The following is a 27,459-nucleotide window of genomic DNA, read 5'->3' as shown; positions in this document are numbered from 1 at the left end:
GTCAAGAACATCGAAACCAGGGTGCACAGGCCCAGAACAGATAAGTGTGGGGGGTTATTTCTAATGAGCCCTGGAGCAGCCCCAGAGTCTCTCTTGGCCTGTTGGATGCATCCTTCCAGGGCTGCAGGCATCGTGAATGTGGGCAAGATGGAGGGTGCACTGAATTAGAAAACGGAACGGGTCCAAGTAGACACTCGCAATGTGTTTACTTCTGAGACATGAAGGCTTTTAATTCATCTTTCTCCAGCTGAGTTGAGTCTGTGGAGTCATCACACATCCTTAACTCACACAAGTCATTTCTAAAAAGGCATTTACTCAGTTAAATTCCCTGATTACAGGTGTTACCCATATTTTGGCAATCGTATTATTTGTATCACAAACCACGGTTCACCGAGGAAATTGTGATGATATTTTGAGAAAATATGTATTTAGATGTAGGTCCAAACACCAATTCCAAAAGGAAGGACTGTATTTTCGTGATTGTTACTGCCACTAGTTTTTTCTTTGTAAGGAAAGTGATTATTTCAGGCTTGCTCTATTAAAAATATATTTTGAATTTCTTTTTAGAAAAATTTACAAATGCCCATGAATTTGTTAATTGACCCAAAACATCTTTCAATAGTGTTGTGATGATCTGCTTTCTTAATTAGGCAGCAACAAATGTACTAATTGGATGGATATTTTAAAAAATACACAACATCTCACATATGTTTTCACTGAAAAGATAATGAGGGGTACCCATATTAATGCTGAAATTCACTTTTTGGTGCTAGCAAGGAAAAAAAAAACACCACATAACTTGTTTTCAGTAAAAGTTTGAATAGTCTAACTTTGCAAATAGTTCTCAGAGCTTAACTGGAGGCCAAGTTGAATGTTCAATCTCACAAGCCCTGCTTTGTTAATTCAACAATTGTTCAAAATAAAAGCCACATGTATCAATTTCTCTTCTGTGTTAAATCAATTCATTAAACATTTATTAAGGATCAAGCACTACTAAGTACAGAGAATAGCATAGAGTAGTTACTTAATGTTTTATTTCTTAGTCTTAAAGAATGAGGCGTTAGGATGTTTCTAACACTTGATACTTGTTAGAGCACTGGTCTTGGAATCAGGAGGATCTCAGTTTAAAGATCTCAGACACTTGACACTTACTAACTGCACGACCCTGGACAAATCACTTAATTCCAAAGACCTCAATAAACAACAGAGAACAAAAAACATAATAATTGTTTTTAAATAAAAAAAAAAAAACCTTGATACTCAGATGGACATGTGCAAGTACATGTTGTTTTTGCCTTTTATGTTCATGGTGTCTACCATATTGTAAGTCCTTACTAATTACTTGTTAACTCACTGATTGACTATAAAGACAATGAAAATGATCCCCGGCTACATGGAGTTTCCATGCTAATAAGATAATATCACTCAAAGGGACCTCAATGGGACTTTTCTAAAACCTTTCTGGAACCAGTGAAGTATCAATTACTGTTGTGAGTAGTTTCAGTTGTGTCGTATTTTTGGTGAGCCCATTTAGGATTTTCTTGGCAGAGAATCTGGAGTGGTTTGCTGTTTCCTTCTCCATTTTTCATTTTACATTTTACAGATATGAGGAAACTGAGGTAAATAGGGTTAAGTGGCTAGCCCAGGGTCCCATAACTAATAAGTGTCTGAGGCTAAATTTGAACTCAGGGAGATGAAGTTTCCTTCATTCCCTCGTGGCCCTGGAGCAACAGAGATTTTTAGACATGAACAGGATTATATACGATCAAATTCAGTTGTTTCACTTTGATGAGAAACTGAGATCCAAAAAAATTAAACACTAAACTGGAGTCAGAAGATCTGGGTTTGAATGAAAATTTTGCTACTTATTTCCTGTGTGATCTTGGAAAAAATCCTTGCCCGGCTCTGTAATATGAAAGGGGTGAGATTAGATGATTTGGGAGATTTCTTCTGGATCGAATTCTGTGACCTCATGGATCAAAGTCAGCTGACAAACCAGAGTTCAAACTTGGCTGCCCTTAATAGATGGTCCATGGTTTCCCTGCTATGGGCAGAAGGTCAAGAACAATCAAAAATTCAATGGGAAGAAAAGTGCTACCCTGAACAACACCCCAGGGAGCTTCCCTTTTACCTCTAGTGAAAAGTCCACTTGAATTCAATTTATAAAAGTCATGGAAACCAGCCAACTGAGTTAACACATTACATAGGGAGATGTAATTTTCATACATTTTCTCAATTGCTTTAAAATTTCAAAAATTAAACTTGTTTTGGAGAAAGTGAGTTTTTTTTAATATTGTTTTCAGTTAATTTTTCAGTTTTTCTGAAATGTATTTTGTGTCATGTGAAAGATCAGGGAAGCAAAGATATATATTATATATTTATCTCTAGGTCTATGTCTATGTATCTATATGTATCTATGTACACATGTGTATATCCACATACCACACACGTACACACATGCATATATATTTTTATATATGTAATTTTCTTTTTCTCATTTTTTCCCCTGTTATGGACCATTCTTCTAATTATTCTTCATACTGATGGGGGAGAAATAGGAAATTTAATAATGTGCTTCTCAGCACTTTATAATCATTTAGTTCTCACATATCCCCATGCAGAATACATTAGTGGTCACATTTCCATTTTTCAAAGAAGGAAATCGTACAATATTGAGCCGGGTAGAAAGGTGGGTCAGAGCTCAGGGGAGAGAGTGCTTGATTTGGGGAAGTCCCTTCCATTCTTTTAGACTCAGTTTTTTCCCCTCAAAAGGCTGAAGTTGAAGGGGATATTCTCTCGAGTCCTTCCAGCTCCCCAACTATGATTCTGTGTCATGGATTTCAGACTGAATCCTGCCTTTGTTTCTTTTTTCCTATCTGATTTTGGGCAAGACACCCCTTCTTTGGGCCTCAGTTTTCTCATCTATTAAAAGAGGAAATGAATTAGAAGCTCCTTGAGGTCTTTTTTAGCTCGACTTTTCTCAGTCCCCAACATCTTACGCTGTACCTAGTCCTAAGAGATAAGGAATGCTCTAAATCACATCAAGATCCCTTTCATCAATGGACAGTGTCCATGGATGTTCCTTACAAAAAAAAAATGGACTAATATCATTCACAAGACTATGTCTTGGTGGGAAGGCCTTTCTATCCCCTCTGTAGAATGCAAGTTCCTGGAGGACTAGACCACCTCCATTTTTTGTCTTGATGGCCCAGAGGAACTTAATCAATGTTGAATTGTTTATTGAATTTGTCTTGAATGAGTAGCATGTTTTAATTTGACAAGCTTTGGTAGCCACACACACACACACACACACACACACACACACACACGAATTTCCCCTTCAGATTCTAATCCAATTTATTGTGGGGTTAGAGTCTTGTGAAATAAAATAACACAACAAAAGGTCTACTCTGGTGGTTTTCATCAGTTATTGGTCCAACAGAATTGAAACTGTGAACATAAAGGAAATTTCCCCAGAGAATACATTTCTTTTTCCAGATGACAAAATGATTAGGCCAGCGGAGCTATTGAGCTAAACTTTATGGAAACTCACCACAGAGGCAAACACATTAAAAAACAATTTTTATGTCAATATAAAAATAATTTAGAGTTCAATGACAAAAGGCACAGAGTATGGGAAGGGGGCTGCTCCTCGAGTATTTCTGCTTCTTTGAAAGGTAAGTAAAGATGTTTTTAATAAGCACTCATTCAATAATATTTGAATTAATGTTTACAAAGTGACATGGCACATGGGGAACAGGAGGGGATTTAAAGACAGAAATCATGGGTGCAAGTGCTGGCTCTCGATTCTTAGCACCTGAAGACCATCAACCCACCTGAGGATCCATTTCCTCATGTATGAAAATTCAGGGAGGAGTCTAGGGATGGTCAACTCAATGGCCTGCAAATTTGCTTCCAGGTCTAATTCTACAATCTTACCAATATTGATTCATGCCACGTTCTCGGTATGACCTTGGCCAAATCACTTTAATAACCTAGACCCAAGAGTCTTCATTTAAAAATGAGATGGTTGGAATCAATGTCCTCTGATGGCTTTTATCACTCTAGATTTAGGGTTGGGCAATAAGGCAGCACAGCCTGATCATAGTAAGGTTTTCAAAGCCTTTCAATTCCTCATATTTCATACTGTATTTTAATCTGCATCCAATATCACATTTCCAGTAGAGCTCAAAATTCTGATTACCATTAGTATTTTCTTTCTTTCTTTCTTTCTTTCTTTCTTTCTTTCTTTCTTTCTTTCTTTCTTTCTTTCTTTCTTTCTTTCTTTCTTTCTTTCTTTCTTTCTTTCTTTCTTCCTTCCTTCCTTCCTTCCTTCCTTCCTTCCTTCCTTCCTTCCTTCCTTCCTGAGCATCTTTTTCTAGAGTGAACTTGGACTTCTCTTTCTAGAGAGAGCTGGAACTTCTGTTTCTAGAGAGAGTCTGGACTTCTATTTCTAAAGTGAGCTGGAGCTTCTTTTTTCTGGAGTGAGCTCAGACTACTATTTGTAGAGAGAGCTGGAACTTCTGTTTCTAGAGTGAGCAAGAGCTTATTTTTCTAGAGTAAACTCGAACTCCTGTTTCTAGAGAGAGCTGGAACTTCTGTTTCTAGAGCAAGCTGGAGGTTCTTTTTCTAGAGAGAGCTTGAACTTCTATTTCTAGGAAGAGCCCAAACTTCTCTTTCAAGAAAGAGCTGGAACTTCTATTTTTAGAGAGAGCTTGGACTTCTGTTTTTAGAGTGAGCTCAGACTTTTATTTCTAGATTAAACTGAAATTTCAAAGGGTCTGTAGTTGCTCCCCTTTATTTGAGTAAGAACAGTAAGCCCCAGTGGGTTACTGTGTCACCCCATGAAACCACCACTAAATCTGAAGGCAGGTTGTGAGTCTGTGGCTCTGGCACCCCAAAGCCCATACTTGAGCCCTCCAAATGGCTTTTGAGCTGAGGCTGTCACTGCTGGCCACCTGGAACCATCCATAGGCTTCCTCCATGCTCAGTTATGGCTCCATTTGGGCTCATACTGATCTTGCTCCTCCTCCCTGGGCTCTGATTGATCCTGCCTCTCACTGATTTCTATGGTTGAGGAATGAATGAGGGCCCCTCTGGGTCCCACCCTCCCCAGCTGTGTTCCATTCCATACACAATCAAACACAGGAAACATCCCCAGCCCTCAGGAAGGCTGCACAGGGCCTCTGAGCCCTCCCATGGCCACCCTGCTCCAGGGACTGAATTGCAGGCCCTCCATCCCTGTCCGGTTTTGGCTGGCTGCTCCCTCTGCATGCTAATTCTAAACCATCCAGCCCTCCAAATGACTAATGGGTGCAGGCCGGAGGGGCTTGTTATTTGCCTCCTGGAGCCCAGAGGATGATGGGAGGGAGCTGCAAGCAGGACTCTGCTGCATCTCGCAGAATCCCCGAGACAAAAATTGATGACTATTTCCACCAGCATTTTAAGTTCCTGGAGGGGAGCCCACCATCTAACAAAAGTCCGAATCCTGTCTGCATCAGGCGATTCTTTGCATGTGAATCCTGGGTTTGAGATTATAGACGAAGGGCCCAAGCAATGGCTTACTGGCCTGTGGAACCACTGGAAGCAAGCAGTGAACTGGAACCTTTCTGGCAAGGGCCCAGCTGGGTCCCCATTTGGCAAGTCAGCAAAGAGTCATCGTTCGAGGAGTGAGGGTATGCCCATGGGAGGCCTGGCCACATTCCACCATCTTGGTCCATTTTAGGGGATGCAAAGTTCTTTTCTGGAACTCTGGCTACTGGTGATTCTTTCCCTTTAGGAAATGAAAGGCTCTTCCCAAATTAAAAGACAAATTGCAAATGGGCTCCTGCTTGGCCTGTGAGATCTCCTGGATGTTCAACAATTGCTCCTGCAGGGACCATGATTTGATAGAGCAGATTTCAGTGGTGGTCCTGGTGGCCTGGGAAGGAGGCAGGACTCAGAAAGGAAGAGCTTTTTGTCAGCCCTTTGACCCTTTTCATGGTGGAGCTTCTGCAGTCAATGCATCTCATTCCCTCAAAGAATCTGTGTGTATACATCTATGTGCTCTCTTTAGAAATGCTCTTCACTGAAGCTCAATTACTAAAAATCTCACTTTCCATTGGTTTGCGCTCTACTTGGGCAGGGTCTTATTTACATCATCCTCACCACTTTGATTTAGTTTTCTCTAAATAAGAGTTTTTTCACTCTAGAGGACTTGGAAGAAAGTGTTGGTTGGAGATAGCCCCGCCTTCAAGTCAAGGCATAAAGGACCATTCCTGAGCCTGAGGGAAGGCAGGAGGGAATAGTCAGAGAGACACTTGGGGTCCAGAACACTGGGCCATTGGAGCTGGGTCCAGAAAGAAGTAAGACATTGGACCTTGTGGCTCTGCTTAGCCCAGTGTTTTGCAGAAATCTGAATAATGATCTGTCAGCCAGGAAGGGGATGAAGGAGAAATTTTATGAGGAGAATCAGAGATGCAGATAAATACCAGGATGGAATTTCACTAGAGTCACTTTTAATGAAAGAGATAGGAAGAAATATGGGCATGGCTGGACCTCCCTATTATCCCTTCTGCTGGGAAGAGTACAGTTGATTCATGGATAGCTTGGATGGAGAAATCCTGAACTGCACTTGGGCTAAAGGAACTAGGCTGTCTACATAAAGGTAGGTACCAATATGGCGGCCCATCAGAAGCTACAACCAGTTTAAGACGGTGCAAACCAGCCGGATCAATAGTGGAACAGTTCAAAGTTTCAGGCCTGTGAATGGCCCTGACCCTTCCACTCTGGATGAGACATAATGTCCTGCTTTTATTGTTGTTTTTATATGCTGTTGTGCTTTTAGGAAGATGTGGTGACTTCACATATTCATGTTGAGAGTAAAAACCTACCTGAAAGTAGGAAGTCAGTTCTCTTGTAAAACTAGGAATTTAGCTTAGTCTGTGAGTCAATTCTCCTCATTTTTTGGATGAGGAAACAGAGACTAATAGAAGTTAAATGATATGATGAATAAGACCCCTGAGAAACAGGTTCTGGGTAACTAAGGATCAATTTATTAATTAGTTTAGCTATTCATCAATAAATCAATGGTCAGTGGTTTCTCACCAAGAGAGACCTGGCAATGCCTTCTATTTTCTCTGAAATGGAGCTCCTACAACAAGTGAAAATCACCCCTGAGGGGGAGCCGTTTAATGAGAAGGTAGAGTAAAAATTTTTAGCTTTTCCTATTGAGAATGTGACTTGTTATGAGACTCTGCAGCCTCAAGGCATCTGGTCAGGGGAAGCTGGTTCCATCTGGACCTCTCCTGCTAGTTTTCTCCTTCATGGGCTGGGTTGTCTTAAACTCTAATTATGAGGATCAAGGATAGGGGGTTCTTCCTCCAGTAAAAGGCTCACCGAGACCAGCTTCTCTTTATACTCTGAACAAAAATCAGATCTCCCAGTTGGGTAGGGATGAGGATCAGGATAAAATCTCATCGGTCAGCTATCCCCTCCAGAAGCTGACTGAAGTTTTCAGGAGATGAGCCTCAATAGAAAGAGGAAGAAAAGGGTGGATCACAAATTAATAATCGATCATTAATATAATATTTATTTCTCTCAATGATCTGTCAAAGATTTCAAGGTAATAATAACTGAAGCCATTTGCAAAGAGCTTGAAGTTTCACATAGTACTTTTCATACACATTTGATGGGCACAGTAGCCCTGTGATGATAATATCCTTATTCATATTTTACAAATGAATGAACAGCATCACAGAGAGACTCAAGCAGCCCAACCAAGGTCATACAATTAGAAAACGTATGAGGCAGATTTTGATCCCAATTTTTCCTGACTACAAGCCAACGCTCTGGCTCATAATAGGCTGCACCACTGTTTTTAAGCTGCATCTGAGAGGTTGGGAGAATGCACACAGCCAAAGGGTCTCATGGACTCTTAGTCTTTAAATCGGGTTCACAGTACAGGGGAAATAACAAAGTAAAATGCTGTGTCCATGCTACATCATACCCATAGTTCAATTTGAGTGTGAGGAATCAACAATCACAAAAGATTGGCATACATGGGTAGGTTACACCAGGAGCTTAGAAGACCTGGTAAAGATTAGTCATAAAAACCCCAACCTTATTGAGGTTGCCAGATGTGAGTACATTGTAAAATCCAACTCATCATCCCATCATTCAGATCCTTGGTGACATGGAAATTGATGGATGATATAACTGGACTTGAAGATCCACCTGGGCTATCTTTGGGGAAAAGGTTCTTAACCTGGGCTTTAAGAAATTTAAAAATATATATTTTGATTATTTTATTTCACTATAATAAGTTTCCTTTTATTTAGCACTGGCTATTTTCCAGGGTTTGTTCCAAGTCTAGGAACACAAAGAAAAAACTGAGATTGTCCCTGCCTGAAGAACATCCCTCCTTCCCTCTAATGAGGGAGCCAATAAATATATCAATTGGAATAAATGAGATACATATAAAGTAGACAGAAGTATACTTAGAAAGGAAGGTCCTTGCAGTCAGAAGGTCCAAGAAACATCTTCACAAAGGAGGCTGGAGATCCTGAGAGAAAGGAAGGTCCTTGTGGTCAAAAGGACCAAGAAATATCTCGGCAAATAAGGGTGGAGATTTGAAGAGAAAGGAAGGTCCTTGCAGTTAAAAGGATAAAGAAACATGTCCACAAAGGAGATCTTGAGAGTTAGAAAGAAGAGCATATGAATCTTGGAGGACAACCAATAAAAAAGCACCTTGAACAGCACAATACATAAGGTTTCCTCAGGCAGACTGTGGCGTGTATGTTGGGGAGTAATACATTACAAGATTGGAAAGGGAGAATAAACCCAGGTCACTAAGAGCTACTCATTTCAAATAGTAAAATCCTCCAATTCTGCTATGAGCTCCTAATTCCAAAGTTGCTATTTTATCCTAAAAATTGAGGGAACTAGTGCAGCCTATTTAGTTCTTATGTTCAAGAAAACCATTTTGGCATCTCTGGGGAGAGCAGAATGAAGTGGGGAGAGACTTGAGGCAGTCTACATAGAATTGCAATGGTTGTTGTTGCTATAATCCAAAGGGGAATCAATTCTTTGGGGCTGAAATTCTTAGAAAACTGTTGTTAATCAGCTAATGCATATCTATTGGTCCTTTACTATGCCAATAACAAAAGTCCAAAAGCAAATGTATGGACGGGAGACTGAAGTCATGACCCCTGCCCTCAACAATTTAGAGTTTCCTTGGGCCTGTGATTCACAGAAATATATAAGTTATCAGTCGCAACAGCTCGAGTTGTCTACTGCTCTGCAGTAGCTGGGGATGGAAAAGGATGCTCTAAGATGAATTAAAGCAAACATTTGTCTTGAGGCAATAAGTGATGAGAAGGTGAATGGGTGACAATGGGTTTCAGGCAGAAGCCTTATCATAGCAAACTCTCCCATGCCATACTCGGGGCTGCTTTACATCTAAAGTCTTCTGATCTGGTTTCCAAGGTTAGGTCATTTAAACTTAGACTAAGATTTTGAGGACATAATTCAGTTTCATTTTCCTGATAGGTTTCCATTTTCCCACTTGGTACTGGAGGATACGAAAGCAGAAAGCAAGGTTTTAGATCAATCAACCAGTCACTGTGCCCGGAGCCAGAGAAGGTATAAGGAGAGAGATCCCAAGAATAAAATAATCCCTAGACTGTAGGGCTAGAAGAATTCTTAGGGATTATATAACCCCACCTCCTCATTTTATGGATGAAGAAGCTGATGGCCAAAGTGGTCCACTCAGTTGTCATATGTTGGTTTCTTCGAAGTAATTTGAGGCCATGTTTCTATGATTTCAAAACCAAGCCTCAGTTTACAAGATCATAGATTTAGTCCTACCAGGAACCTCAGAGACAGCCAATCATGAGACCATATTATCATACATGTTGAGCTGGATGGGATCTGACCCTTTCTTTTAATAGAGGAGGAAAGTGAGTTCCACCAAGAAAAATTAAGCAACTCGTCCATGGCCAGAAACATGACAAATGGCAGAACAGGAAACTGAATTAAGGTCTTCTAGGTATTAATACAGCATTCTTTTTATGTCACTATGATGTCTTGATCGTGTTTTTTTTTTAACTAAAGCTTTTTATTTTTAAAACATATGCATAGATAATTATTCAACATTGACCCTTGCAAAACCTTGTATTCCAATTTCCCCGCCTTCCCCAAAGCCCCCCATAAATGGCAAGTAATACAATATATGTTAAACATGGTAAAATATATGTTAAACCCAATATATGCATACATATTTATGCAATTATCTTGCTGCACAAGAAAAATCAGATCAAAAAGAAAAAATGACAAAGAAAATAAAAGCAAACAACTACAAAAAAGAATGAAAATGCTATGTTGTGTTGATCATGTTCTTTTCCTCCAATCAATTCCCTCCAAGAATACTTGAAAGCAGATATCATTTTTGTCTTTGTATCCAAGTGCCCATCGTCTTGCCCTTCCCATAGGAAATGCTTAATTGATAAAGGTCTGTTGAGTTGACTTGTCATCGCCACTCATGTGACCTGGCAGTACTGAAATTGAAGGCCTGGAAAGCATCAATCAGTCACTCAAGGGATACTTTAATAGCTATTTGTACCAGGAATTCTACATAGGTCTCTAATTTGCCTTAGGTGTCTAACTTCCTATGGAAGACAAATGGTCACAAAGGTGATGGATAGCAGAGTTGGGATTTGAACCAGCGACCTGGGGCACCAAATGCGCATTTAATAAATGTTTGTTGTCTTTACTTGATTTGAGCCTCCTTTTTGCATTCATGCTGGTAGCAAGCATCGCCTCCCCAATGTGACACCCGTCCCCCTTTCTTACTCATTGCCATTTAAATTATTTCTATAGTTTCCTCATAGAGACTTTCAATAAAGGTTCTCCCTGTCTTGATAGCAGCAGAAAACACATTGTGGCAAAATTGATGGCACCCAAGAAAGGGACTATTGTGCAAAGATTCCATTTCCAGACAGCCATGCTGAAGCAGCTAATTACTGATCTTTCAAGGAAACTGTGAGCATATTGCATATCACAAGTTCCCATTTTCCATCATATTGATGGATTTGCAGTTCTATAATTGTTTAACCTACTCGTCCAGAAGTCACATAAACACACACACACAGACACACATTATTTAACTGGGGACAGTAGCACAAGGAGTCAACATTTGGGATTTCTACAATCTCTAGTGAAATAAAGAAACTAAGTCGGCATACTGATATCTGTCTAAGTGTAGAAACTCAAAGGATAAAGAGGAAAAAAAAAACTCAGCTATTTTCTTCCAGTAGTCTTCCTCAGTGGATATTACTCCCCAGAAATAATGTTAAAATGCTATTGGTTTACATGGAAATCTGGATGAGGTCCACATCATTATCTTTGTTGCCAATTGATATAATTTAACTGCACTCTTTTATTATAAATCATGATTTGAAATTTCAGATGATCACTGTCTTAAATATTCCATTGCTTATCTTTTCTGATCTATTTATCTTAACATATTAATGCTTAATTTCCACATATTATTTATGTGATTTAAGTTGAGACCAATTGTTTTCCAGTATCAGGTGTTTTGTACAGTCAATAATTACACATAAAAACTCCCTCTGCCCCTTATTGAAAAAGCAGAAAAAACCCAATGTGATTTAGGGACAACCAAAAACACCTAACTCTTTCAGAATTTAGGTTGGGGTAAGTGTTCCCTTCTGATTTCTATCAGTGTAGGGAATTCCCATGGTGGAAATTCCCTCCACCTAAGCAGATTAGTATCTTGTCACACTATTCATAATCTTAGAGAGTTACCCAGTGCCTGAGAAGTTAAAAGACTTTCCCTGGATCACCAGCCATTGTGAGTATGAGTCAGAAACAGGATTTGAATCCGGGTCTTCCTAATTCCAACGTCTTATTCTACCCACCATGCCATGCTGCCTTTCTTCTGAGTGTGGTAATAAGAAATATTGACCAATATTTGATCAACCCTCTAAATCATGGAATCTTTCACTTAGCAATGGAGGCAGAGCCATCTGAAAAATCTACATTGGCCTAAATTATTCATTCTGTTCTTTGAAATCAGAAATACAGAAATTTATGGCAATTCAATCTGGAGAACTCATGTAATGGTTTAAATAATTCTAATCTTAAGTAGGAAGAATCTAGTGGATCCCACCTTTCCCCCTCTATTTAACAACACTCAAAGCTGTGATGCTCACACAAATATAGCAATATATCCACATATATAACTAGTTGGCTCAAAGATGCACAACTGACTCCACCCCCAAAAAAATGTCAAAAAAAATATATATATATCCTATCACGACAAAAAGGTTGTTCTTGATTATTTTGGCACAAGCAAGATACTTTTTCAAAAATGCCTTTCAACCTTTGGGAAAAAACCCAAACTCTGATTCAACTCTACTTTATGATTCTGATACCATATTGGGAAACAACTTTGAAAAATTTGCCCAAATCAATCCTAACCCTTCACTCTTTGACTCCTCTTTAAGTTTATCCTTCTTTGCTTATTTTCAAAACTCTGAAAATATTCCTTTGGGATTTTCCATGTCTGTGTTGGAAACATATTAGTAAAATCCAGCTTTTGTTTCCAAAAAAGAGTATTAATAACAGGGTTTCCACACAAAGTCCATGTTTGGAACAGCTGTCTTATGTCTTGCTGCTTACATCATGTGTTAAATGTAGAATATTCCCAAATAATTCTGACAGAAAACAACCATAAGCAAATCCCATGCACACTAGTCTACTTTCACCATCCTATAGAGTATCATAAATGAACACCATGCCAGCCCTATTCAATCTGAAGAGAGATTTCAGTAGTGACTTTGTTGACATGCTTTTTCCTTCATAAGCTATCAAACATCTTCCTAAGTAGCAACATTTCAACTTTACAAGAATCACACTTTCCTCAGAGCTCAGCTCCTTCGTAGATAAGGTGAACAATATTCAGAAAAATGGGCCCCCAAAATTGTATACCCTGGGTAAGAGGCTCATAAAGAACAAACATTTAGTCTCTATGCTCTGTCCTTCAACCATGGAAATTGATACATTGGACCATCTGAAAATACACAGATGGCCCATTTTTGTTACTTACGGTTAAGAGGCAAGCTAGCATTGGTTGTGCCTAGCTTATTGGCAGCCACACATGTATAGTTTCCAAAGTGCTCCTGTGTAACATTGGTGACGGTGAGGATGGATCTTGTACTGAAGTTTTGAATGACGATTCCTTGTTGACCATTGAAGAGCCTGGAAGACAAAAGCGAACCCTAGATCAATCTATGTTTTATATATAATTTGAGCTTTTGTAGGATGGTGTTGCTATGGTAACGTAATAATAGTCCATCAATTTAATCCATTTAAATTCAATTCAATTTCAAAAACATCTATTTAAATGTCTACTACCTATAAAGTATTATTTTTTTATAAAAAAAGGGAGAAAAAATAGGTTCTTTCTTTAAGGAATTTGCTGGGAAGCTCCAACGTAGACATACCAAGTATTGATCACAATGTAAGCAGACACAATGACATTATTATTGAGTTTTTTACAATAGTTATCAATGAGAAGGGAAGGAAAGATGGGGATGAGCAATTATATAGCATCTACTATGTGCCAGGCAATATGCTAATTACAAAGAATGCCTCATTTCATCTTCACAACAATCCTGAAAGGATTATTATTTTATCACTATTATATATTTTATTACTATCATATACTATTGCTATTATTATTCCAATTTTAAAGATGAGAAAAACAAGGCAAACAGAGGTTCCACAGCTCATATTTGAGGGCAGATTTGAATTCAAGTCTTCCCTACTCCAAACCAAGCCTTGTATTCAATGTGCCACCTAGCTAGCTACCTTTGTAGATGGGGATAATCAATAGATTCCTAGCTGTGTAATAGAATCATGAATATAACTGTTCGTTAAACTAAGATTATGAAATAAACTTTGCTCGGATTCTTTTGTGTCTCACTATGGCATTATTTTGCTTTTAAGAAAGTTGAACACTAATGAAAATTGCATAGTGGCCATTGAAGTCAATAGAAATAAGAAAGGAAAGTTTAAGTTATGATTACCCATTGGGGAGTCATAGAAAGAATGGGAATTTCTAAGTAAGGTGGCTCAAGGTTTGGCTAGGGTGAACCTTATCTCTAATGTCAATTCTAAAAGACCTCCCGGAGCTGTTCTCATTTAAGACAACATCTCAGAGTGTTGAGAGTCCAAGGTTTGGAGCCCTGGATTTCGGGATTTGAATCTTGCTTTATCTTACTTGGGTGGCCTTCAATTCATATAATATTGTTTTTTTCATCAAGACAGTTAAATAAAGGGGCACGCCTAACTGTCTCTCAAGTCTTATAACTATAGATCCTGTTGGACAATATTTAATATGATAAAATATATATTTATTAAGTACTTACTTTATTATTTATTATATTTTATTATACTTTATTTATACTCTCAAGTCCCCCTTTATCCCCTCCAAAATGAAACATAACAAATATATAAACAAAAACCCAAACCTTATATTTATGGTGTTACTATTTTTGTCAAGAACCTTCCTTCCCCACCCTCCCACTGGATCACGTCCAGATTTCATTTATGCTTGCCGTTTCATGGCATTCAAGGGCTGCCATTGATTTTGATCACAATACTTGGATTCAGATCCTTTTCACTATACAACTCCAGTTTCTCATCAGAAAATGAGAGGGCTGATGGTCTCTGAAGTCCCTTTAAGCTCCAGATCTATGACTTTGTAATATCACCATAATTACTCATCTGTCTCATAGTAGAACAACCAACCACTCAATCCACATTTTTAAGTAAGTCCCTACTAAGATCCAGTCATGAGCAAAGCACTAGAAATCCCTCAAAAAGGCAAAAGACAGCTGCTACATTTACTGTGTCTATTGCCTGAAGATATTCTCTCCTCAGTTCTATTTCAATTTCAATCCTGCCCTCTGTTGGAGGACCTGGTTTGTGCTCTTCCTGAAAGTGCATTGTCCATAGATCTCTCCCTTCCCAAAATTGCTATTACATGAAAAGTCAAGACTCTTGAATCAACACTTCAGATGGGTCACTCATTATACTATTTTGCATTATTTTCTTTTTCTTGTGTTTCAACCTTCTGCTTTTGCCTGGACTGTAAGTCCCATGAAAGGGGATTTGATGTCTGCTCCTCAGGACCCAGCAGAGTTCATTAAAACCCTAAGTCAGGGACTCATTGAATAATGAAAGAAGAAGAAGGAGAAGGAGGAGGAGGAGGAGGAGGAGGAGGAGGAGGAGGAGGAGGAGGAGGAGGAGAAGAAGAAGAAGAAGAAGAAGAAGAAGAAGGAGGAGAAGAAGAAGAAGAAGAAGAAGAAGAAGAAGAAGAAGAAAAGGAAGAAGAAGAAGAAGAAAGAAAAGGAAAATGATAATGATGACTCTTAGAAGAAGAAAACCACGAAGGGAAAAGAATCAAATTAGAAGGCAGGAGACCTGAGATCAACTTCTACCTCCAGGATTCAGTAATTATAATCATGGAATAACTAAAACTAGGTGGTGTGGTGGATAAAGTGCCAGACCTGGAGCCAGGATAAGCTGAGTGCAATTCTGGCCTCAGAGACATACTATCTGTATTGCCCTAAGCAACTCATATAACCCTATTTGCCTAAGTTTTTTGATCTGCAAAATGAGCTAGAGAAGGAAATTGCATACACCTTTAGTATCTTTGCCAAGAAAACTCCAAATGGGATCTAAAAAAATCCAATCAGATACGGCTGAACAATAAAAATTGAAACTCAATTTCTTCAAGTGTAAATTGAGTATATCACTACTTACAATAACAGAATTAAGGTCTTCTCCCAAAGGTTATGCTGGAATTATTTTGGAATTATGTATGTATGTTTACTGTACATTTATTTATTCAGTGTAGAGAGTGTGCTTGACTTGGAGTCTGTTTCAAATTCTACCTCAGAACCTTACTATGTGATGGGTGGAAAGTGACAATCTCTTTGGACCTCAGTATCTTCATCTGTTAAATGGGAGGGTTTGATTTTAAACTTTTCAAGCTCCCTCTAGTTTCAAACTGATGATCCTATGTTGTCTCTCTCTTTCCAACATGAGCTTCTCCAAGGAGGTAATATTCCATTTCAGAGATGCCCACCAGAGTCGGGCTATTGAAGCTCACAGCCTGAATTGTATATTAAGATTTTCCTCTTTGGTAAATTTCCCAAGGTTTAGTACTATAGTTTTATTTTTAAAGTACCAAAAATGCTAATAAAGGGCATTCCACGGAGAATTCATTTTGAACTGCAATGCGTTGCGTAACGTGGCTTGCATCTAATCTAAGACACAATATACTGTTTTTAAGTGCAAGATTAAAATAGGCATCTCCGCTTGATTATGCTGGGAATTACTTACATGTCATGTAAAAACAGAATTTGGGCTCATCCAGGCCCTAAATAAACTTTAATCTTATTAATAAAAGCTTGGCTTGAATAAACATTGAACCAACTTTAACCTGAGCAATAATCTGAATGATCTTTCGCTCAGCTACAAGAGAGTCAGACATGAAACATGGAGAGGAAGCTGGGTGTCTTTTTCCTTTCTGCCTCCAAGTGCAAATCTATTGTCATTAGCACTACATTTCCATAGTGATTATTGGATATCTTTCTGCATCCCATTAATGACTTTATTTTCAACTAATTAGTTTATGTTGCTGCATAAAAAATGACAGTTTCATTTCACTGGAAGCTTTATAGTTACAGCCCAAATCAATTCTGCCTGTCTGTATATCTCAGATACATTCTCTGGAGGACTGCCACTCCCTGGAGAGAGAACCCCATTGAGCCTCACTGCCAAGGGCACGTCTGCAATGGCAACTAGAAAATGCAGAAGGAATTACGCAGGATCTCTGGTGGGGTAGACCGGTCTCTAGGGGGAAATTCTCCAGAGAAGGGGAGGAAATCAAAGGGCATCCTCACATCCCCCACAGAACGGGCGGGACTCCCTGCTTCCTCAGTGCCTGAGAATTCTTTGTCAGAGGATTATAGATTTGGTGTTTCAAAGGACCTTGGAGGTCACTTCACTGTTTTACAGATGAGACAATTGAGGCCTAAAGATAGAAAGGTCTCTTCCAAGGTCACAAAGGAAATAAGTGGCAGGGCCGGGATTCAGAAATTGCATTTAGAAAAGAGGTGGCAGGTAGGGTATAATTCTTCATCCGAGAATACTGATGCTTTTAAAAAATCATTTATGGTTTTTGCTAATTTTAAAGAAAAAAAGACCTTTGTGATATTACTTAGGAGGAAGAATAGGGCAACAGGGGTGTCTAAACCTGTGGTTTCATTTGCATGGTGTGGATACTACCAGTGCTTACTGGATTGTAACCTAGAGGTAACTCAATGTCTTGGAAAGTTACAGACTAATGGACTCAATCCTGGTGGCCTCTGGCCATGTGGCTCATGGTAGCAGAGGCAGGTCTGCCATGAGGTTTTCTTATTTTAAATTCACTCCTCTATCCACTGCACAAATGGGAAACAACCATGATTCTTCCTGAGTGATAGAGGGACATCTGCCCTCCATGTAAACCAAGAGTGTTTTTTTGGGGGGGGTAGAGTGGACCTCTACAAATCCCTTCTCGTGACAGTGCTTTCAAATGATCGAGGTCATTGCTAAAATTCATCTAGAGGTTAGTGAAAGTAAAGATATACTTTCCCCCATGCAAATGAAGGATTCTACCCAGAGACAAATTGGGGTCCATAGATCCCCCATTAAATTCCCCTGATTTAAGCCCTGCTGACCTCCAGCCACTGATATTTTACTTATTTAATGTGCCCTCTGTTGTTCTAGGCACCTCCATTGGACTGATGCCGCACACTTGGAGTTCCTAGCTGAAACTCTAACATGTCTCTCCTAATTAAGGTTAGCTTGAGGAGAGCAGGGGCTATTTTATCCCTAGTGCTTAGCATAGACTGGGCACATCATCCAAATAATCGCCTCATTCTTTCATTCATTTGTTCGTGGTGTGAATAATCAATCAATCAGCAAACATTCAGTAAGAACCACAGGCTCTATACAAAGTGCTAGAGAAGACAAGACAAAAATGAAACAGTTCTTGCTCCCTGGAGGCTGATAGTCTAGTGGAAAGCATAACATGTATGTGTGTGTGTGTGTGTGTGTGTGTGTGTGTATCTATCTATCTATCTATCTATCTGGATCTAAATCTCTCTCTTTCTCTATCATATATATCTATATATCTTTACATACACACACATACATACATGAAAGCCCAAGAGTTCTCAAAATCTGCACAAGTAAGGCCATAGCCAGTCTCTCTAATGTCTCCACTAGCTTTCTGGAGGATCTCTGGATGGGCCTTGGTCTTAAGTGGAGAAGTGATGAAGGCAGGAAATCCATCAGGAGGATGGTCAAGGATGGAGTCTGGAGTCTGAGATCGAGCTGGAGCACACACTCATACATTGTCTCTAGTTCTCTCAAGCTTTTAAATATCTTAGTACAATTACATCACTATAGCACACTGAGCATGTGCCAACAGTAGAACCATTACATCACCATTTCACACCAAGTACTAAGTATAATGTGAACTAGAGAACCATGATCTCATCAATCACTCTGAGTAAACACCCTGCTGTAAGTATCTTTGCTTTAAGGATACTTTTCTCAGAGTTCCCCGATATCTTATCCTCTATAAGTCTCTAGTTAATTTGACATAAAATGCATCCATTTCCAAACAACCCATGGCATCCTGAAATCCCTTCCTCTGAAATAATTCAGGCAGGAAAGGAGTTTTCTCTGTTTCCCTCCCTAGTAATCTGAGTCTCCTACATAAGTGCAGAGCTTTAGGACTGGCAGGATGTTGCAGCCAGGAGAGCCAATATATCTCAGGGAAATATGGAATTCTGAATCGTCACTGAGGGGATCAGAAGGGGACCATCTCATAGAAAGATGTCTTGAATCAATGGGCCAATGATGACCTGGCTTTCAATGGGGTACTTTGATGCCTTCTCATTAGGAGAACCCCTACAGGAGAATTTATCCAAGGCTGCTTCCTGGATCAACATTACCTTGCAGTTGTCCTCTTTCCCATTGCAATTAATTAAGGGAAGCCCACCTGGGGACACTTAGAAATGAAGGCTCCCTCACACCAACATTCTGATCAGAATTTGGGGACTCATTTTATCTACAAGTCTCTTGCTTTTCAGTACTCCCTTGACCGTAGGGAGAATAATTGATCACAAGATTTCAGTCATCATCTTAGGCCACATAAGTAAATAAACCCTTTATTGGATTTTTTTACTTCACAACATCCTTCCATTCTAGGTTTTCTCCAAATTGGATTTCTGCAAGATCTTGAGCACAGAAGCTCCTTTGCCTCCTTCAGTCATTCATTTTTTTAAATCTTTGCCCATATTCCCCCATCTTCTCTTCAACAGGTCAATGAACATGTGTTTATTTACTACTTGGACCCCACAGTTAGACAGTTGAACAAGATGCTATTTTCTCCCCTTGAAATTCCAACCTTCTTGGCCAGCCACTGTTTATATTCTGCTAGTCCTTAACCTTGCTTGCCCCTCTAGCTGCCTTTTCTCTTCCACTCCCCACCCCCAGTAGTTCCCACTCAGAGTTTTCTAACCCTAGTAAAGAATTGCAGAATTAGAAACTCAAAAGTCATCTAATATAAGATGAACGGGGATTTCCTTGAATTTCATCCAGCCCTAGTGGATCATCCATTGCATTCATTTGTATTTACAGAACTGAGCTCTTCTTAGGCCTTGTGACTGGATGCTCCAGGACTCTCCGGGCTGACAACTTGTTCCACTGGGATTCATTATGAAGCTGGAAAGAATGATCAGAGTTCCAGGCCCTCCCACTCTCCGGGTCCTGTACCACCCACATCCAGCCTGCCAACTTCACTCATTCTCACCGTATAATCCTGCCACCACTAATTCTACATGGCAATGTGAGGATACAAAGCAAGCTAAGGCACACTAACTCAATTTAAGAAATCCCAGCAAATAACCGTGTCAGAGAAGGAAAATGACTACTGGGTTGGGGAGGGAAAGAGAGATGGGAAGACAATAATGGGTCATTGAGAGAAGTCAAAGCTATTCAACTATTATTTTACTTCTGTGTCTCTGCAAATGAGGATGATCTTTGGGCTGGAAAATACAGAACAAAGGAGGCGAGGAAAGACAGAGACAGCATCCAAGATAAAAAGGGAGGCCATAAGAGAGCACCTAGCTGTCCTTAATTGGTTGGAGTCTTCCAGCCAAAATAAATGCGCTCTTTATGTCCTGAAATAGCTGGTGGATATGATTTCAGGCCCACTGTTCCTGTTATTTGTAGAATGTGGAGAATGTGACAGATAGCTCGAAACTGGAAGAACGGTGATTTTTTTCCCCTCTGTGATGGAAAAAAGGAATGAAATCTGCAAACTAAGTTTCACCTCAAATCTGATAAAAATTCAAGTGAATTTTGTTAAAGAGAACATGAAACAGTGGTTGGTCCCAGAGAGCCAGTAGGGCAGCTGGCTCCAGGGCAAACTAGAGAATCCTTTTCCCTCATGGGGCCCCTCCTGCCTCCTGAACCAGCTGTTTCATCTCGAGGCTCATTCTGACCCTACCTACTCCAATCAGATGGTCTGCTCTCTGTTTTCCAACCTCCACAAGGCAGCTTTCATTTTTGTGCCTTTACCAAACTTTTCTTCTATATTTCAATCCTCTGACCTCCCAGAATCCCTCATTTTCTGGAAGACAAGGCACAGATGGCTCCTCTTCCTCCAAACCCTTGGGATGACCACCCTCTTGAAAGTGCTTTGTATAAAGAACATTATAATTGTGTACGTGTTATGCCATCCCTAGCTTAGAAGAAAGAGATTTCCTCAAGATAAAGGACTCTTTCATTTTTTGCATCTGTCTCTGTGATCCTGCTACACACAGGGATCAAATCTGGCCTCAGACACATCCTAGCTGTGGGACCCTGAGCAAGTCATTTCGCTCTGTCGGCCTCAGTTTCCCCATCTGTGGAAGAAACTGGAGAAGGAAACGGTGGACCATTCCAGTATCTTTGTCAAAAAATTTCAAAATGGGCTCATGACTGAAATGACTGAACATCCTCATCACCCTCATCACTATTAATGTGTAATACATTTTCTTGGCTTGAACTGAACTGAACTCCTGAACATCTGATGTCAGATTAAGCTTCTGTACTTGCTTTTTTGACAGGGTTACAAAATTAGATTCAAAGAATGATGAGTATATAATTGACATTATATATATATATATATATATACATATATACACATATGTATAAATAAATAAATATATAAACCTTGTGTTTAGCAAGGCATTTAATAAAATCTCTCAAGCTAAATTTGTAGAAAATATAGAAACATGTGAATAGAAGAAAGGCTACTTAGGGGAATTTAAAACCAGCCAAACGATCAGACACGAAGAACACTCACCAATAATTTAATGCCAACTCGGCAGTGGGATGACTAGGGGATATGATCTTAGTCCTAAGTTCTTTGTCATTTCTAGAAGTGACTTGGATAAAGGCATAGATAGCACGTGCTATGCCAATGAAACAAAGCTAAGAGCTACAGTTAATCTACTGTATGGTAGACACAGAACACGAATGTTCCTGACAGGACAGACCATGAGGTCAAAGCTAATAAGGAGACACTGAATAGAGATTCATAGAAATACTTCAATGGAAAAAGCAAAACAAATAGAAACAACACTTTGCAGGAATCGGATGGAGAGTATGTGGCTAGATAGAAACTTGAAAAAGACCCTAAGGTTTCAGTGGATTATAAACTCAGTATGAACCAGAAGTATGATATGGCAGAACAAAATGTAGCCATAAAATAGTCACAGGCTACATTGAAACATTAACATAGACTCTAGGGTCTGAATGGAAAAGTAAGAGCTCTGCTTCCTTCTGTTCTGGGCACCTCCCTGCTAGGACGTTGCATTCAGCTCTGTGGTTCACATTTTAAGCAATCGCGTTACAGCTCTGAGGCTCGCACTAATCCTAATTCCAATTTTAGCCTTTCTCCTGCTTCCCTCACCGGCTGATCCTTTCCCTTCCCAGACTGTTTTCCAGATTCCTGTGTACAATCCTGCTTCCTAACTTCCCCGGTTACCTTTAAGTCTCAGCTAAAATCTCTCCTTTTGCAAAAAATAAAATAAAAACAAAAACAAAAACCCCATAAAACCCCAAAACTCTCATCATCCTCCCAATACAATCCTTTCTTCTACTGATTATCTTTACACACACACTTATATTTGTGCATTTATATATGTATGTATGCATACACACACAGAGACAAACAGAGTTTGTATGTAGTTGTTTAGATTTTGGCTCCTTTTTACAACTGAGATCTCTAAGGACAAGAACTGTCTTTTGCCTTTTTCTATGCTGATCGCAATGCTCGCCACACAGTAGGTGCTTAATAAGTTCTTGTTGAGGGACTAAGCCGATGAGCTACATGCTCTGCCCTATTTATGCTCTTTCAGAGCAGGGATTATTTATACCTTTTTTGGTATTCTCAGCATTTAGCATAATCCCTGCCCCATAGTAGGTTTAAGCACATCAATGCTTTGATTGACTGTGCTTTAAAGGAAGCATCAGGGATCGTGTGGGACAGAGAAGGGAGACTTCCATTCAGGTTCGACACCAGGAGTCTGCAGAGTAAGAGAGATCAGAAGTCAGACCTCCATGTATGTATGGGTGGTTCTAGCAAATTATCCACAGGTTTGGACAAACAAGTAGGCCTTTGTGGTACAGGCCATGCTAGTCTAGTCAGAGCTGGGGAGTCCAGGAAGGGGGGCCCCCCAAACCAAGTGGGTAATAAATAGTAATAAAAGAATAAAAAAAGTAACAAAATAATAATACTACTAAATCATACTAATAAAATAAAAAATAATAATAATAACAAACTCCCCATGGCCAAAGACCTCTCAACAATTTGCTTCTTCTGGGCTCAGCTTTTTAGAACAATTGGGCTTTTTGTCTCAGCAGCCTTTGATTTCAAAGGCAAGCAGCTGCAAAAGCTGCTCTGTTGCCCTGAGGTAGGAGCCGGAAAGAGATGAAAACTCTCTGTTCCAGATCAGCATCAATTTCTCGTCCCTTCCTAAGGTCACAGAATACCAGAATCCCAATGGATCTCTCTCAATAATGTATATATGGACTTGGCTTAACCATTTCCTAAACCCATTTGATTATGTGGACTGTTTCTTGGAAAGTCCAAATATAATCCCTCTCAGATGCCAGAAGAAAAAAAAAAGATTAAATATTGAACAGGCAGGAAATTATTTTCAAAACAAGAGTCTGGAAGATGGACTGGAAGAGAACATAGCCTGACAATTTCATGATTCACCAAAGGCAATGTTGATTCCATGCAAGGTATCAGGCTCATTTAGACTTCTCCCAGATGTGGCGGCTGGAGGAAGGAGAGCAGGAGGAGGAACGGTTCCAAACAAGAGAGGAATGGGAATTAGATGAGTTGGCTGCTATAGCAACCTGTAGTTTACTCTGCTACTTGGGACTCGAGGCTCTAAAACAATATGATAACATTTTATTCTTGAGATTATTCCTAGAAACAGACTGAACTATATCATGCATCACTTCTTAGCCCCAAGGGATATCTATCTTTAGTTTCACATTTGAATAAATTAATGTTATTATAATATATTAGAACACTTTAATGATTTCAGACTTTATTAGGTTATTTGAAATGTATGTCTTGTTTGCTTTATCAATTTTAATGAAATTAATATTCTTAGATTAGGGACCTTTGGGCCGGCTTGCTCAGGAAGGTTGCTTCGCATAGAAAGCATCTCTGGCTTAACCCTACACAGTACAAACCAAGAGGAAGGGATCCCTGTCAACCTGGCCCGTGCCAGCTACGATTTGCAACTTCCAGGACTATTTCTGGCATGAAGCTATTCAAAAATTAATCTGCTCAGGATTTTAACTGAGTGCTTCAGCCCGGGCGGTTCCAACGCACTCCATTTTGCAGAAATGACATTTATGGGACCAACCATGGGCATCATGCTATAACAGAGCCCGAGGCATCATAATTTAAAGGTAGGGCCGTGATGTCATCTTTTGAGGAAGCAAAGTAGAGATATTTTTTGCTAATGTATTTGTATTGAAATTTTGGACTCTTTCTCTTCCCCAAATCTGGGACTCTTAAGAAACTGGGACTTTAATATGAGTCAACACATTTGGCCGCTAAACACTATCCACAATATTGCTTTGCCTTGAGAGACACATAATTTCTAGGAATAATTCCAGGGTAAATTTCACTAAATATATTAAGAATAATGATAATATATTCAAATAATCTTTTAAAGTTTCCCAAACAGTGAAACACAGATATTAAATTAGTTATTTACATTTCTGTTTGCCTATCTATTAACTATTTACAATTTCTCTATTACAATAGTCCCGAGTGATAGGTGCCATTATTATCACTATTTCACAGATGGAAAAACCAAGGCTGAAGGTAAATGATTTACCCATAATTCTATAGGCATTAAGCATCTGAAAAAAAATATACACAAGCAAATACATAGACTCAATTTCAAGTCTAGTGCTCTGAACACTGCACCACGGAGCTGCTGAAATCTTTTGCATCTCACACCAAGAACACGATGTTTCTTTTTGAGGGACACATTTAGGAAGGATGAGAACAGTTCAGAGGAGAGAGCTCAGAATTTACAATGTATATGTATGAAGATGAGGTGGAGAAGAGAACTCTAAGGGAGGACATGAGAAACACATTCAAGCATTTGGACTGATATCATGTGGACAATAATTATACTTGGAGAAAGAGAAATTTTTGAACAAATACTGGACTAAAATAAAATGGGCCACCATGGGAAGGAAGGATTTCTCTCTCCTTGGAGGGTGAATGTCTATTTATCAGTTAACATGGGGAGTATTTCATGCTCATGGCTTGGATGAGAAGTCTTCCAAAGTCCCTCACATCTCAAGAATTCTTTGAGTGTGTGAAAAAGATAGTAGTTGTGTAATAATTTAAGAGAGAGCATTAAAAGGTCAGTTCTGAAAGTTTCCATTGGACAAGGATATATCCTGAATAAAACACTTATCAAGTACCTACTTTATGTATAATCAGGGAGATGCAAAGATAAAAATGATGTAATCCCTGCCTTCAAGGAGCACGCACAGTACAAGAAATGCCACGTCTGATAAATACCATGTCTATGAAAGGAAAATGTTCCTTCCTATTTTCTCCTATGTCCTCCTTTACCTCAGTCCCTGAGCAGCCCCCAGGAGTTGACAGAGTGGTCAGATCTCTCTTTCCTTGAGTGAAATAAAGCTCTGGAAAATGACTTTTTTATATTTCATTTTTTTGATACCATTCCTATAGATAAAACCTGCAGTAGAAATTAGGCCAGCCTGTGTGCCTTTGTTTAGACATTTTCTAAGGTTTCTGTGGGAAAATTACTACCTAACTATTCAAAAGAGGTTATGTTCAAGTTAATTTTTAAATGATTTAAGTGGGGAAATAAAGGAAAGTTCAGTCTGTAAGAGAAGCCAGCCTAGGATCATCCTAAAACTGCAGGAGAAAAAAAAATCTATTGTGTGCCGAGTTAAATAATCCTTATAATAGCTTAACTCTAGTGATTTTCTCTACTGGAAGAAAATAGCTAGAGACAGGGAAGCAAGAGTAAAGGGCCTGGTGTTAAGAGGCTGGAGCTTCGTTCCTGACTGTGTCCTTCAGCCTCGGCAACCTTGAACAAATCTAGTTCTTTCTGTGAGCCTCAGTGCCCGGTGAGTCAAAGGACGACTTTGGACTTGATGACATTGAAGGCATTATCCTGGTGGGGCGTTCCATGAACCCAAGGAGGGCATGGGCACTAAAGTCATTTGCCTGCATTTCTCCCCATGCCTTTATGCTATTTCCAAATTTTAGTTGTTTCCATTTTTTTTCTCTCCTGCTTCACCGTAAGTGTTGTTCCCCATGCCTAATGAAATGTTTTGGTGCATAGGAGATGCTCAATTAATGTTTAGGAAATGCTGAAGTTAAAGGCTGTCTATTACAGTAGTGTTTCTCCACCATTCTAGTCTCATTCCATTATTCCACATCACCACTTTCTGACCTTCTTGATTTTCAGTGGATACAGTATTCCATTCCCCCTCTTTGTGCAGGGTGGCCCTCTCCTTCCACGCTTTGTCTCCTAAAACCCAGTCTTCCTTCATAGCTATGGGAAACAGTTCTTGATTCCCCAGCTGCTAATACTTTCTTAAAATTATTTTCTTATGTATATAAGATATATATATATATATATACACTTAATTTGTACATATCTTTCTTTCTCCTCTCCTCTCTTCAACAATTTCTTGTTTTGTCTCTCTCCATCTCTCTCTTCCTCTCTCTCTCTCCCTCTTTTTCTTTCTTTCTCCAAGTGTAATGAGAATAATGATCATATATCAAATTAGTTATTTACATTCCTGTCTATCCCTCTCTCCCTCCCTCTTCCTCTCTCTTTCTTTCTGTGTCTATCTTTCTCTGTGTGTCTTTCTCTGTGTCTCTGTCTCTCTCCGTGAGAGTTGGATTTAAAGAAAGCTGAGCAGCACAGAATTAATGCTTTGGAACTGTGGTGCTAGAGAAGACTTTTGAGAGTCCCTTGAACCACAAAGAGATGAAATCAATCAATATTTAAAGAAATTACTTCTGGCTATTTGCTGGAAGGCCAAAGCTGAAGCTTAAATGCTTTGGCCACATAATGAGAAAACAGCATTCACTGGAAAAGACCCTGATATTGGGAAAGACTGAAGACAAAAGGAGAAGGGGAGAGCAGAAGATCATGGATTGATAGTGAAATGTAAGCAGTGACCATGAACTTGGATAGACTTTGGGAGATAGTGGAGGTCAGAAGGGCTGGTGTGCAATGGCTCAACGAGTCATAAAGAGTTAGAAGTGGCCGAATGAATGAAAAACTAAATATATATGCAATATATACACACATATTCATACATAATTGACTTCTCTATGTAAACATTATTTCCCAACAAGGGAATATTGGCCCTTTGAGAGTGGTAGCTATTTCACTTTTCTCTATTTGTATTTCCCATAACCAGCACAGTGTGAAGCACATAGTACTTACTTAAAATTGTTTATTCCTGGGCGTAGAGCCAAGAAAGAAGAGTAAAGGCAGGATTCACTTGACCTCTCTGAAATTCCTCTCCAAGCAATGTTAAAATAATTCCTCAAAATGAATTCCAAAGTGTCAGAATCAATAAAAGGATGTGGTAAAATAACTTTCCAATGCAAGACAATTTAGAAGGTCACCAAGAAAGGTCTGTGTCATTGGCATAAGAATGATATTCAGTCGAATGCAGATTGGACCCCAGCACACCAGCAGTGGGCAGTTGGGGTGATGGAATAGGCAACATAGATTTTCAGAG

At 39.3% G+C, this 27,459-nt stretch overlaps 1 protein-coding gene across 1 annotated transcript in view; it reads right to left on the bottom strand.

The window, feature by feature from the left end:
* NEGR1 (neuronal growth regulator 1) overlaps window positions 1-27,459 on the bottom strand; it is a 1,024,353-nt gene that overhangs the window by 197,782 nt on the left and 799,112 nt on the right. The window contains exon 6 of the mRNA XM_031966948.1: window positions 13,109-13,260. Within this exon, the coding sequence (XP_031822808.1) occupies window positions 13,109-13,260 (152 nt within the window). The remainder of the gene's footprint in view (window positions 1-13,108; window positions 13,261-27,459) is intronic.

The sequence above is a fragment of the Sarcophilus harrisii genome, chromosome 4 (assembly GCF_902635505.1).
Source record: "Sarcophilus harrisii chromosome 4, mSarHar1.11, whole genome shotgun sequence".
NCBI classification, from domain to species: Eukaryota; Metazoa; Chordata; class Mammalia; order Dasyuromorphia; family Dasyuridae; genus Sarcophilus; species Sarcophilus harrisii.
The sequence above is the reverse complement of the archived record's forward strand: the minus strand, read 5'-3'. Positions and strand labels throughout refer to the sequence as shown.